This window comes from Balaenoptera acutorostrata, chromosome 5, assembly GCF_949987535.1.
Source record: "Balaenoptera acutorostrata chromosome 5, mBalAcu1.1, whole genome shotgun sequence".
Taxonomy (NCBI): domain Eukaryota; kingdom Metazoa; phylum Chordata; class Mammalia; order Artiodactyla; family Balaenopteridae; genus Balaenoptera; species Balaenoptera acutorostrata.
Window position 1 is genome coordinate 94,552,612 of NC_080068.1, and position 13,803 is coordinate 94,566,414.

At 40.0% G+C, this 13,803-nt stretch overlaps 1 protein-coding gene across 7 annotated transcripts in view; it reads left to right on the forward strand.

Annotated features, from left to right (window-relative positions):
- Nucleotides 1–13,803, forward strand: part of ADGRA3 (adhesion G protein-coupled receptor A3) — a 121,232-nt gene that overhangs the window by 68,643 nt on the left and 38,786 nt on the right. For all 7 annotated transcript variants that reach the window (XR_009008342.1, XM_057546665.1, XM_057546666.1 and 4 more), the window contains 3 exons: nt 1,480–1,681; nt 2,615–2,770; nt 13,498–13,659. Coding sequence is in view for 6 of the 7 variants with exons in the window: in XM_057546665.1 (XP_057402648.1) it covers nt 1,480–1,681; nt 2,615–2,770; nt 13,498–13,659 (520 nt within the window). In the remaining variant the exon portion in view is untranslated. The remainder of the gene's footprint in view (nt 1–1,479; nt 1,682–2,614; nt 2,771–13,497; nt 13,660–13,803) is intronic.

Genomic DNA, 13,803 nt, shown 5'->3' on the forward strand with positions numbered 1-13,803 from the left:
TTCAACATCTTCATTAAATAGTCACAGTATGTTTTCTCCTTAGGGTGGATTTTCTGTTTTTACTCATAGTTTTGGAGTATTTTCCATTTTTAAAAATAGAAGTAGAGTCTAATCATTTAACTGATTAATGAATTATTTATCTTTTGACATTCCATAAGATATTATACAGTTACAACTTCCACTGCATTAATAAGATTTAGTTTAGTCTTGCTTGATCTTTTATATAGTTTTTCATAATGCATTCTATTTTGGTGTGGCTGATATTATAATTTAGCAGTTCATATGTTATGAGTCAGCTATAACTTTTATTAAATATGTTATTTTCATTCCCAGTTTTGGAGAAATAGAGCTCAAATAACAAAGATTTCTCTCAATCCAGTTAGTGCTGGTCCATACCAGCAGGTCAGTGTAGTCACTTCAGTTGCACAGTGACTGTACAATTTATCTGGGCTTCACCCAGATATATTCGGTTGTATATGATATTGGACGTCTTCAAGACCCACCCCCACCCCCGCCATCCCAGCCAAGTGCAGAAGTTTGCTAAAAGGACTTATGGGATTCAGCATATAGCTGTAGTGACATCTAAGATATAGTGATACAGTAATATACATAGCTGGATAATAAGGGAGAAAGACACAGCTGGGTTCTGGAGAGATCCACGTGTAAGGTTCTTGATTATCTCTGCCTCCCAGGAAGGTCACACAGAGCTCACTACTCCTCCAGCCTTGAAAAGGCAGCAGCCTCTGTATAGTGTTTCTGCCCAGGGAAGCCCACTGGAGACGCAGCACCCAAAGTTCTTGTTGGGAGCTGGTCATGTAGGCATCCTCGGCCTACCTGATACCAAAATTTCAGAACCCCAGGAAGAAAGCAGGTGCTCAGCATACACCATATTGCTTGTCCAGACAGTCTAGGTACAGTGAATCACCCTTACCAGTTAACTGTTTATGGGAACACTCCAAGCCCCAAGTTCCTAGGTGCCACCGAAGGGCCAGCATTGCAAGCAGGCCTTTCTAAGGACAGCAGTCTTGAGCCTGCTATGGTAGCTCTTTTCTACACATATACTAACTCTCCTTCTGTGAAAGGGCAAATTCTGTTTATATTGGATAAGATTCTGACCTTATGTAACTAATGGTTATCTCAGCCAACAATGTAGTAACAGTAATTAAAAAGAAACGCAGGACCATTTAGTGTACCATTTTTCTTTTCTACTGGGTAAGATACAATTTCCCTGTCTGTTTATATTTAGAATATTTTAGGAAAATATTCTGTTACGGTAATAAAATATACTTGGCTGATAGCTTAAAACGGTTTAGTCCATTTTAACTTAAAAAAAAATTGGGGGTCTTTATCATTAAAGGAGTTTTGTTTCTTCTTGATTTTTCTCTGATTCTGTGTGACATGTTCTAAACCTTGATTTTCCTCTCCTGTTACTAGTGTCGCTGTAGGTTCTCTTAGGCCATTTTGTCTTCGTCTCTCTAGGTGGCCCAGAACACTGGCAGGCATTACTGCACATCTGCAGTGTACTCGGAATACCCACAGCGGTGGGATCTATCCTGGAAACGCACAGGATGAGAGAAAGGCCTGGCGCAGATGTGATCGAGGTGGCTTTTGGGCGGATGATGATTATTCTCGCTGCCAATATGCAAATGATGTCACTAGAGTTCTTTATATGTTTAATCAGGTAACTAGAAAGTCTTCAGATCTGCTGAGGGTGCTAATAAAACGTGGTACTCACACCAAATACATAAGATTTTTTTTTTTTTAATACTAGTAAAGCATAGGATTTGGTGTTTATACTTCAGTGGACTGTGTCTTTGGGATCAGACCTGTCCTTCTCAACCAGAGAAGGACATCTCTGGCATCACTCTTCCTTTCCAGTTATGACCTGACTCTGTGCCTTTGCCTGAATACCTTCATCATCTGTATCTCCAGGCAAAATCCCAACCATCCTTCAAGTGCACCTGGGAAGCTACCCTTTAGTTCCTTTTATAAATCCTTTGTCACAAGTGATCCCTTGTTGCACTTGTACTCTTCGTATGCTTTTTCTTATCTCTGCTTCTGTGTGTCTTTTTTTAAACCATAGCAGATTATAAGCAGCTGGCAGGTGGTTTCTGTGTGTTACACATTTTCTTACGTTCCCCTGCACCTGATATACACTTTTTGTAATGGTTGGTGCTGAGTCGTGTTTAAGTCAATAAATAAACAAATGTAAGACATTACTGGCAGTGCATGGCAGTACAGATAAGAGGCAAATAAGTGATTCATGCTCCCACGTGGCAGGAGTTCCAGGCCAGATATTGATCCTTCCTGGCTGGAATACTCGGGAAAGGTGTTACTAGGCAATTGGAATTGAGTATATATAGAATTTGGCTAGGTAGAGATGAAGAGATTGTGCAGCCCATTTATGTACTGTTATATTCCATTCCAAGTTAAAAATAATTCCTTCAGGTAAGTTTCCAATCATATTTCAGTTTTGGAAAAGCGCTTTAAGAAGGTCATAGTGAGTAAACGATAAAACATTTGAATTCATTGCCATGTTTTGAAATGCAAAGGTAAGATGTCAGAATTTCGTCCATCATTTTGCTAAGTGCTTCTTTTTGCCTTTTTCATGCAGATGCCCCTCAATCTTACCAACGCTCTGGCCACAGCCCGACAATTATTGGCTTACACGGTGGAAGCAGCCAACTTTTCTGACAAGATGGATGTTATATTTGTGGCTGAAATGATAGAGAAATTTGGAAGATTTACTAAAGAGGAAAAATCAAAAGAGGTATTTTCTGGTTCAGATTTGTAGCATATAGCCTATCAGCAAACGGTCATGTGATAGGGTTGAATCTGTATTTTGAAAGCCTGTTTACATTTGCTGTATTTGAACTAAATACACCTTCTAACTTCTAAAAATTGTCATTGAAAAACCTATGCTCCATTATAGTGACTTGCTGGGAAGAGTAGAGGTGAACTTGTCAGTTCTCGGAAATCACCGTGATAGGGCAGAGCCAGCCTGTGAGAAAGCAGCGTCCTGCATCACCTTGTAGGTCAGCCTGGCCGCTTCTCTCGGGCTGCCTGGGATTTCGCTTCTCCACGCTGTCAGGTGTTCATCCGTCTTAATGAGAGTTTTAAGCCCCCCAGATCTTGTGTTAAATTGCTTAACTGCTTTTGGAATGTCCTAGAGAAGTGAAAGACTACGTTAGGAACTTTAAAAAAAATTCCATATGATTAAAATACACAAGTTATGAAAATTTAATAGCTTTGAAAAGGGGCCACGTTAAAAATGTGATATGCTTGTCCACATGATATCCTTTAAGGGAAAACTTTGACAACCACGGTTTTCAGAATGAATGAGCAGCAAATAATGTTTTGAATAATTTTTTAGATGCAGATTAACATATTCTTTTTTTTTTTTTTTTTTTTTTAAATTTTATTTATTTATTTATTTATTTATTTATTTTTGGCTGTGCTGGGTCTTCGGTTCGTGCGAGGGCTTTCTCTAGTTGCGGCAAGTGGGGGCCACTCTTCATCGCGGTGCGGGGACCGCTCTTCATCGCTGTGCGCGGGCCTTTCACTATCGCGGCCCCTCCCGTTGCGGGGCACAGGCTCCAGACGCGCAGGCTCAGCAGCTGTGGCTCACGGGCCCAGCCGCTCCGCGGCATGTGGGATCTTCCCAGACCAGGGCTCGAACCCGTGTCTCCTGCATTAGCAGGCAGATTCTCAACCACTGCGCCACCAGGGAAGCCCCAGATTAACATATTCTTAAACTTTAAGTTTCCAACTAGGTGAGAGCTTTATATAAACTGTTTCTCTTGTGATAAAATCACTTACATAAAAATGAATTTTAAAGGTAGAAGGAACTTAGATTAGGTCATACACTGAAGCCCAGAGAAAATTAAATGATTTACCTAAGGTTTTTCAGCTAGGTTAGTGCAGGGCTGAAAACAGAACCCAAGAACCTTGGCTGTCTAATCCAGAAGTTTCTGCTGTATAACATTTACTTTCTAGTACAGTGTTGCCCTGTCATTGTATTCCAAAAGTACTGTGGGGAAAAGACTGGACTAAACAAAGTCTAATGTATTTCTTTATGTGGGACATCTCAGATTCATTAATGTGCAGAAAGGTAAGTAATATGCCTTTTTCCTTAAATCATTTAACCAAGGAATTTTTTTTGTAAAGTATCTATTAATATCTTGCATTTTGGTGATAAGTTTTGAAACTGCAGCCCTAGTACATGAGGTACTTTACTTGATGTGACGTAGCTGTTAAAGGAAAGAAAATAGTGACATGTATGTAAATGGGATTCAGGTCAACGGACCACTTGACGATGAGATAGCATTTCTGTGTTGCTATCTGAACTTCAGACCACAGTTTCCTAATGAACTGTTCTCTTGCTTGATTGTGTCTTTGGGCCACAGCCTGCTTCGCATGGTAAATTTTTCTATCACTGGGAGGAGCCGTGTGAATTCTGCCTCTGTGGTAATACTGCTCTCCCTTGTTGATTATAATCACAGGTTAGCTGCCCACATGATTAGAAGTCATTCATGGAAGGTGGTCACTAGAGTAATTGGAATGGCATTTGGAATGTGGACCTTGAGAAAGATTTTGCCATCATGTAATAGATGTTTATTCCCATGCTGCCCTGTTTTGGTGTGAGGGACTTCTGCACACCTCCCAACTCGGGAAGAGTGATGTGGTGCCCCGAGGTGTACATTCCACCATGTTTGCTGCTGTGTGGAAAAAATGGTCTGCTGCTTTGGTATGTTCTTAGGGGGAAGCATCTTGTTGAGGACTGGAAGTGGACCTGGTTCGTCAGTTATTAACCATGGGCCCTTTGTTTTTAAAATGGGGGATGATACTTGCCCTGTGTAATGCACAAACTTTGTGTGCGCAAGTGAGAAATATAGGTGAAACTATTTTGCAGAGTCATTGCAAAGCTAGGATATACTTTTTATAGGGTTGGGAAATTTAACATTATTATGATCTCAGAGACTATGAAAGAGGTCCTTAAAAAAAAAAATCACGAGACTGCTTTAGTTACTTATCTACAAACTTAGTTTGAAGGAGATTGCTGTCACTTTCACTGGCTAACATAGGTAAAATTTTAATCATCTTTGGAAACAAATGATGGCAACTTATTAAGTATAAATAGAAGAAACAGGAAAATTATTCAGGATTGAACAATTGAGGTATAAATGTAATATTACCTATGATGCAGTGACAGACATCTGATTCTTTGGAAACTTAGACTGCAGGCCATTGCTTTCACTGTTTATTACTATATTAAGAGGCAATCATGAGGCTTAAGGGCTTCATTTTAAGTTAATTACCACTGCATAAAATTATGCTGAGGTATCGTTAAATGCATATAGCATAATTGGACAAACAATTAAATTGATTTTTCTGTTATGTCCAAAAAGTTATTCTGCTGTGGATTTTGTTATAACTAAAATAACCTGTGATTGAATCTAGCCAACACAGGGTGGTACTCTGTTGTCTTAGTTGGGTGCTGGAAGCTATCAAACTGCCAGATCTAAATGATTTGTTTACTGGGGTCTTTTAAAAAGAGCTGAAGGTTGTCTGTCAGGCAGTGTCTGTTCCATATTTACGACAGTGATTCCTCTTATGAAAACAAATGTATATCCATTTCAGAAGATGAGAAAGCCTATGAAGATTAGAGTTGGTTACATGGTATAGTCTCCTTACTGTGCTCTCATTTTAAATATGTGAGTGAGGCATGCACCTTAATGCTAATTTACTACATTTTTATGTACAGATTTTTTTAAATGTAAAGTTCTTTCATTTATTCATTTTAAGACATAATCACTTCTGTATTGATGGTTATGTTTCTTTTTCATTTTCGGTATTTTTAATGTTTTATTCCTTCATCTTACTTGTCAGACTTTTCTGTATTGTTAAGATTTTCAAAGACCCAGCTTCTGGCCTTTTGATCCATCCACCACATGGTTTCTCAAATGTGTGTGTGTGTCATGATCACCTGGAAGGTTTGTTAAACACAGACTGGTGGGCCCCATGCCCTGAGGTTCTGATTCAGTAGGTCTGTGAGGGAGTCTGAGAATTGGCATTTCTACAAATTCCAGGTGATACTGGGCAACAAGTCTTTGGCACAGGCTTTGAGAACCACTGTAGAATCTTCATTTTCTATCCTTATCTTGCTTTTTTTAAAAAAAGTTCTCTTTGGGTTTAACTTTTTAAAAACTTTCCAGAAACTTTTTTTTTTTAACATCTTTATTGGAGTATAATTGCTTTACAATGGTGTGTTAGTTTCTGCTTTATAACAAAGTGAATTAGTTATACATGCCAAAAGCATAGGAGAAGGAATGTTATTATTAATACTTTTTAAAAATACCTTTCACAAAGCTTCAACAATTTTCAGTATTTACCAATCTTGTTTCATCTCTCCTATCCACTCATCTCCTTTGTCTTCTATCCCTCCCACCTTCTCTCTCTCTGTCTCACTCTCTGTATCTTTCTGTCTTTTTCATTGCTGGAACATTTAATAGCAAATTTTAGATATCACATTTCATCCATAATTTTTTTTAATTATAAGGAATTTTAAAATAGAACCATGATACTGTTATTATATCACCCAAATGAATTCTAAGTCCTTAATATCATAAAATACCTAGTCCATGTTCAATTTTCCTTGATTATGGTTTGTTAAAAGAAAATGTGGACCTCGTGTCTGGGAATTCATTCGTACAATTTTGTAGTTGGTTATGGGGATTTTCTAGACAATTATGTCACCAGTAAAGAACAGCTGGTTTCTCTGTTCCTATATAAGATACATCCTTCTTTTTTTCTGGTTATATATACATTGGCGAGGACCTCCAGAACCGTGCTGATTCGTGTTGGTGATGAGTGGTCCTAATGAGAATGCTCTAATGTATCATTATTAAGTGTGATATTTATGTGCTGCTGCTAAGTGCCGAGGGGCAATATCGGGGTAAGGGGGTCACTTTGAAATTAGTTCTCGGCTTGAGGTTTTACAGACCACAGAAAAAAGGTGAACTCTGCTCTCAGTCCTGTGTGAAGGTTGATTTGTGTTGACAAAGTGTCAGGGAAGAGATCTTTTCACCTCCTACCTCATGCCAGGGTCAAGACAGGGAAGTTTCAAGTTTCCTTGCCATTCCCTTCCTTTCTTGAGGCTAATTTAATGCCGGTTTGCGCTGACCCTGGAGGTGTCTCCTTTGGGTTATCAGCTTTACGCAGTGGTCTTCTCCTGTTAGGCCTGTGTTGGCGGGGCCTAGGCCCTGCATGGAAGTCAAAACATAGTCGGTGATCAGCTGAGTTCACCCTCAGAGCTCCTTGGATTCCTGTTGTTTTGCTGTTAGTCTCTGGTGGAGCCTTTATTTTCTCACTGATCAGTGGTGCGTTTAAAAGGTAACTTTTTTCCTTTAGCATTTTTCACTTTTATGAGAATTGTCCAGAGTACTTAGACCTTCATACTTCCAGAAAAGGAGATGCACATAATGTTTGTGTAATCAGAAAAAACCAGAATCTGCGTCCATTGGGAGAACTGGAGGAATCTTAGAAGTTCAGCTTTTCCATTTGTTGTTAACGTATGGCTGAGGGTGTTGCCCATTACACTGCCTCTCTTGAATAGTGTTCTTCACGTGTTCTAAGAATTTATTTATTTTTTCATATTCACCAGTAATATTTTGATGGTTCTCCTTTTTTTTTAACATTTTTATTGGAGTATAATTGCTTTACAATGGTGTGTTAGTTTCTGCTTTATAACAAAGTGAATCAGTTATACATATACATATGTTCCCATATCTCTTCCCTCTTACATCTCCCTCCCTCCCACTCTCCCTATCCCACCCCTCTAGGTGGACACACAGCACCAAGCTGATCTCCCTGTGCTATGCGGCTGCTTCCCACTAGCTATCTATTTTACATTTGGTAGTGTATATATGTCCATGCTACTCTCTCACTTTGTCCCAGCTTACCCTTCCCCCCTCCCCATGTCCTCAAGTCCATTCTCTAGTAGGTCTGTGTCTTTATTCTCGTCTTACTAAGAATTTTTTTTTTATAAAAGCAAGTTTGTCTACCTGGAGGAAATGTTCTTCTTTCTGTTAATTGTAAAATTGTCTTTATTGCCTTGACTAGAAACATAGTAAGCATCAAGTTTTCCCCAGTCCCAGCAGCTCTGCCATTGACATGTAATTTTTTATTTTTTTATTGAAGTATAGTTGATTTACAGTGTTGCATTAATTTGTGATTCAGTTATACACACACACACACACACACACACACACACACACATATAGAGAGAGAGAGAGACATTCTTTTTTTATATTCTTTTCCATTATGGTTTATCACAGAATGCTGAATATAGTTCCCTGTGCTGTATAGTAGGACCTGTTGTCCATCCTTTCTATATGTAGTAGTTTGCATCTGCCAACCCCAAAGTCCCAGTCCATCCCTCCCTCTCCCTTGGCAACCATAAATCTGTTCTCCATGTCTGTGAGTCTGTTTCTGCTTCATACACAGTTCATTTGTGTCAATTTTAGTTTCCACATATAAATGATATGATACGGTATTTGCATTGACGTGTATTTTTGACTTAACTGTGTCTCTCTTAAGTCTGTATTTCTCACTCTTAATTCTTTTTAAATTAAAAGATAAATCATCTTTTTAATTGTGTTAGGCTGCCTCAAATCCTTTCTGTCAAGAAATGGAGAATAAGTGCAACATTTATTCCACGTGACATTATTTTCAATCTTTTTCCCCCCTCTTCCCTTCCCACCCATTTCCCCATCATCATCCTCTTTACTTCTGTACCACAGTGACATCAGAGCTTTCACCTTTGCCATAGTCCTGATGATCATCACAATTAGACCTCTCATTGAATATTGACTACTTAACTAAACAAGCTGAGAAGCGTTCAGTGGGGTCCCCAGGCCCCTAGGATGCTGAAGCCAGTTAACAGTGACATAAATACACTCTTAAAACTTGACTTTCACAACAGAGCAATTCCTTCATTAAAAATAATCAGGGCAACATAACATACCTTGAGATAGGTATGATCTCGATATAATAGTTTGTAATTAGGAGAAAACCATGAAGACTACTTGAACTTAAATAATGATATCAACTGCTCTTGTTATTATTTAGTCAGGTTTGGACTACATGTCAGTTCTGCATTTCCCATCTCCGTCTTGGCTGTCCCCAAACAACTGCCCAGCGTACTGCCCTGCAGATACATGTGTCTGTAATTCTTGCTTCTCTGGTTCTTAGAATTGCTGAGGGTACCCCCTGCTGATTCGTGCTTGAAAACATAAATGTGGGGAGGGGCCTAGATCTCTTGACTTTTCTCAAACTGCATGAATTACTTAATGAAGATATTTGCCTTCTGTTTTTTTGTTTGTTTTTTTTCCCTTAATTTACTATGAAATGAGACATTCTGGGCACTTCTCATAGGGTTCTTGGTCTCATTTTACAGATGAGCAAACTGAGTCTTGGAGAGGCTAAATAATTTGCTATGGGCATTTAACATGTACGGGACAGTTGAAATCTTAACCCAGGAGTACTTAACTCCAAGGCACATAAATATTCTAGCTGCAGTGTTATTTTCTGCTTCTATTACATTAAAATTAAATATCATCAAGTTTAGTCTATGTATTATCTTGTGTGTTTCATGAACTAACATCAGAAATTCATGAAATTTACGGATGATTTTTGAACTAATTTCGCCCAGGGTTCTGAACATGAATATAGAAAAGAACATGAAATATTCTGTCTCTTACAGCAGATGACATTTAACGATTTCATTGTTATTAATGTAGCATTTTCATTTCTCTATCCTTTTATCTTGGATAAAGTGTGTTCAGAGTGTTTTCATTTGATCCTCGCCGTTCAGTGTGACAGGTGGAAGAGCAGGTGCCTGATTCCTTCTGACCCTTTTGTGGCTGGCGTGGCCTTCAGGGAATGCGGGCAAAGAGCAGTACAGTGCTTCCTAAGGCTGGTTGCACTTATTAAACTATATCTGTGTGTCAGATTTCAGGAATACTTTTTAAATCCAGTGTCATTTTTCATGCACTGTTATCCTTTCTGTGTCCCTTTTTTGCCACTGTGAAGGATTCAGAACTACTTGCGTAACCAAGCTACAGAAGCATGAAGCATTTCGTGATTACCTGCCCTAGGGAATATATTGGCAACAAATCCCTCTGCTTAGTTCTTAGCCATTTGTAATGAAATAATGAGAAAAATAGCTTGTTCTCCGCTAAGGCAAGCACTCTTATTAGCTCTGTACCTTCTTAAAGATATTTCTCTTCTTTACAATTATTAACACATGTTAAATTCCTTTACCGGCATTATCTAGTGACCCATAGCTGTAGTTCTTTGATCAAAAAATAGTTTTTCAGAAGAGATGATGTATCAGTCAGGTCTCATGTTGGATTTTCATGAAACCCATACATGTAAAGCTTTTAAAGAAATTAGGAAACTAGTACTTGTGCTCATTTTTTAAACACTACAGAAATATTTGAGTAGTGCCTCAGAGGAGAATTGAGGTATTTTTCTGTATTTTATCTTTTAAGTTTTTGCAGCCAGTGGTCATTTCTTTTCTTATAGCTATAGAGCAGGGGTCCCCAACCCCCGGGCCGCCTACCGGTACCGGTCTGAGACCTGTTAGGAACCGGGCCGCACAGCAGGAGGTGAGCGAAACTTCATCTGCCGCTCCCCATCCCTCCCCGTCCCTCCCCGTCCCTCCCCGTCGCTCCCCGTCGCTCCCCGTCGCTCCCCGTCCCTCCCCGTCCCTCCCCGTCGCTCCTCGTCCCTCCCCGTCCCTCCCCGTCGCTCCCCGTCGCTCCCCGTCGCTCCCCGTCGCTCCCCGTCCCTCCCCATCGCTCCCCATCGCTCCCCATCCCTCCGCATCCCTCCCCATCCCTCCCCATCACTCGCATGACCGCCTGAACCATCCCCTCCCCCAACCCTTGTCCATGGAACAATTGTCTTCCACGAAACCGGTCCCTGGTGCCAAAAAGGTTGGGGACCGCTGCAGTAAGGTATATCTTACCGCATCATCTCTTTTTCATTTATTTTCACATACAAATTTGAAATAAGAAAAGGTAAGAATAAGAGAGAAAAACATAACCAAATTAGTCCAGCTACTCTGAATTCCCATTAAGAGGTGGCAGTTATTATTTCAGTTGCTGCATAGATGGCTGATTGACATATCCAGGAGTCACACTACCCGTCTTCATAACTCCAGACATAAGGGCTTCTGTTAAAATGAAATTTACCCTCATACCTGTTGTTTTTAAGAATATGTTCCAGGGTGTTGATGTTTTCAAAAATTGTGTCAAATGAACAGACTCAGGATTCTACAGAGTTTGATCTTGTTAATGTCTTGGGTTTGGGTGAAATGCCTCTTGAGAATATGTGAGTCTATTGGAATAGGGTTTTTGAATTATATTCCATTACTATCTATCATATACTACTCTGCTTATTTCCTTTATTGCAGGTATCACAACCTAGTCACTTTTTAAAAATGTATTTACTTGCGTGTTATATATTTTCTTTACTGGGTATAAACTCCAGAACAGATCTTTTATGTTTCTTTAACTGCTGAATCTCCATTGCTTGGGACAGTGTCTAGCTCACCTTGGTCCTCAATAAATATTTAGTCGGGGAGTGAATGGATATTGTACAGCTATTGGCTTTTATACGAAGAGTTAGTTACACTAATGAATAAGGGTATGGATATAAATAGGATGTTGTGCTGTCCCTGCCCCCAAGATATTTACATTGGAATTAAAATAAGGACAGAATCGTGACACACGATGGTAAGGTCAGTATGAAGTCAGTTAACTATATTTTAATTGGATGAGGCGGTGGGGCTTTTCAGAGGAGGAAGTGGCAGTGTTGCTGGATGCATTGTTCCTCTTTATATGTATGAACATATAGACTTTAAAAATGTACCCCTCTTAACACTTCTTCTAGAGCCTGTCATCCTCAAAGAGACTTACTTTGGGATTGAAATGAAAATGAAAAACAATAAAAATAACAAGAAGAGCTATGTTTTGAGTGCCTGCCATGTGCCAGGCATGGTTTCAGGAGTCTCATAGTTATTAGTGGAACTTAATCTTTACAACATGCAGGAAAGACAGGATGGTTATTATCCTTATTTCACAAATAAAGGAAGGTATGGGAGGTGCCTGCCCTGCTCGCGGTCAGGATCTGCGGTTCTGTTCTTTCCCCTGTTCTTACAGCAGTTACTTCACTCCAAGCCTCCGGGGATGGGATCTGGTGGATTTCCACAGGCTTGTCTTGTTCCTGAAGTGAACCATGGGTGGAAAGGACTGAACTTTTTCCAAACCCCTCTCAGCTGTCATAATTACACACTCTGGGAAGAGTATTGGAGGCAGAACAGGGTTGAAAAGCTCAGCTGGGATCTTCTGGGATGATCAAAAGATCTGCTGAAACGGCCTTGGCTTTCTGGCTTGGCTTTGGGGCTTTTGATGCTTCTTTCTTGGTTAGAGGACCTGCCAGTTTGTAAATCCTCCAGTGCTACCTCTGGAATGCTTGTGTTCTTTCTGCCATGGCTCTCCCTCTTGTGAACATTTTGCTCAGTAGCAAACCCCCTCGACAACAGGCTGCCTCCTTAGCCTGGACTGTTCAGTGCACTTCTCTGATATGGGACACACAAGTCACCATCAACAACGGCCAATTGACATTCCACTGGCATTGCCCGACAGATGTTTACATCTGTAAGTTATGAACTGAGCTAATGAAAAGAACTCAGTAAATGAAACGAAACAAGTGGTGGAAAAGTGGACACTTCTTAGGATCCATTTATTTCGTGGCACTGGGTCTTAAACCATCCTTTGAGTTGGGAGGAAAGCAAGAAGCAGCTCATTCGAGGTAGAGGGAACCACATGTGTATAGACACGTGCGATGGCCCAGCGCGTATGGGGAACTTGCAGTAGTTGGACATACCTAGAGTTTTGAACATGACAGGATACTAAAGAGGGAGCCAGTGTAAGTTTCTTTCTTTTTTTTAATTAAAAAAATATTTTTAAAGTTGGAGTATAGTCGATTGACAATGTGTGGCAAATATTTCTTAATAATAATGTTAAGTAACACGCAAAAAGAAGATAAGTATTTTTCCATACAGAGTCGAGATCTTTTTATTCTGAGAATCACATGACATCTTTTCCCTCCCCTTGATTAATTTAATCATCGTTCTCCCCCTCGCCCCCATCCTTCATCAGTTTGAGTACTGCATGTCGGTCTTTTCCCCAATGATTCGATGGTTACTTACGTGCACTGTTTTGAGCTAAATATTACCAAATGGTTATAACTGACTGTGCTCTTCCTATCTGGGGATGTTTTAATGAGAAGCAAGTCAAATGCCTGTTGGGTTTTCACATGAAAATTTAGACTGAAGGCCCATCTTGGTGTCTCATTAGGATTTTGATGATGTAAAGCCGCCTGTGTTGGCTTTAAAGAGCTTCCTTTTCTCTCCTGCACGCCTGCTAGCTCGGTGATGTGATGGTTGACATTGCAAGTAACATCATGTTGGCTGACGAGCGTGTCCTGGGGCTGGCGCAGAGGGAAGCTAAAGCCTGCAGTAGGATCGTTCAGTGTCTACAGCGCGTCGCCACGTACCGGCTAGCAACTGGAGCTCATGTTTATTCAACAGTAAGTGCAACGTTAGCCTAGGATTCTAAGGAAAAGGTTCATTTAAAGCAGCTCTAACTCAAAAGAGATAAGTCTGTTCCCCATTGTGGGGTGAGTATTTTGTTACTGATGATTATTACAGAATTTCCTGTTCTCAGACATTTT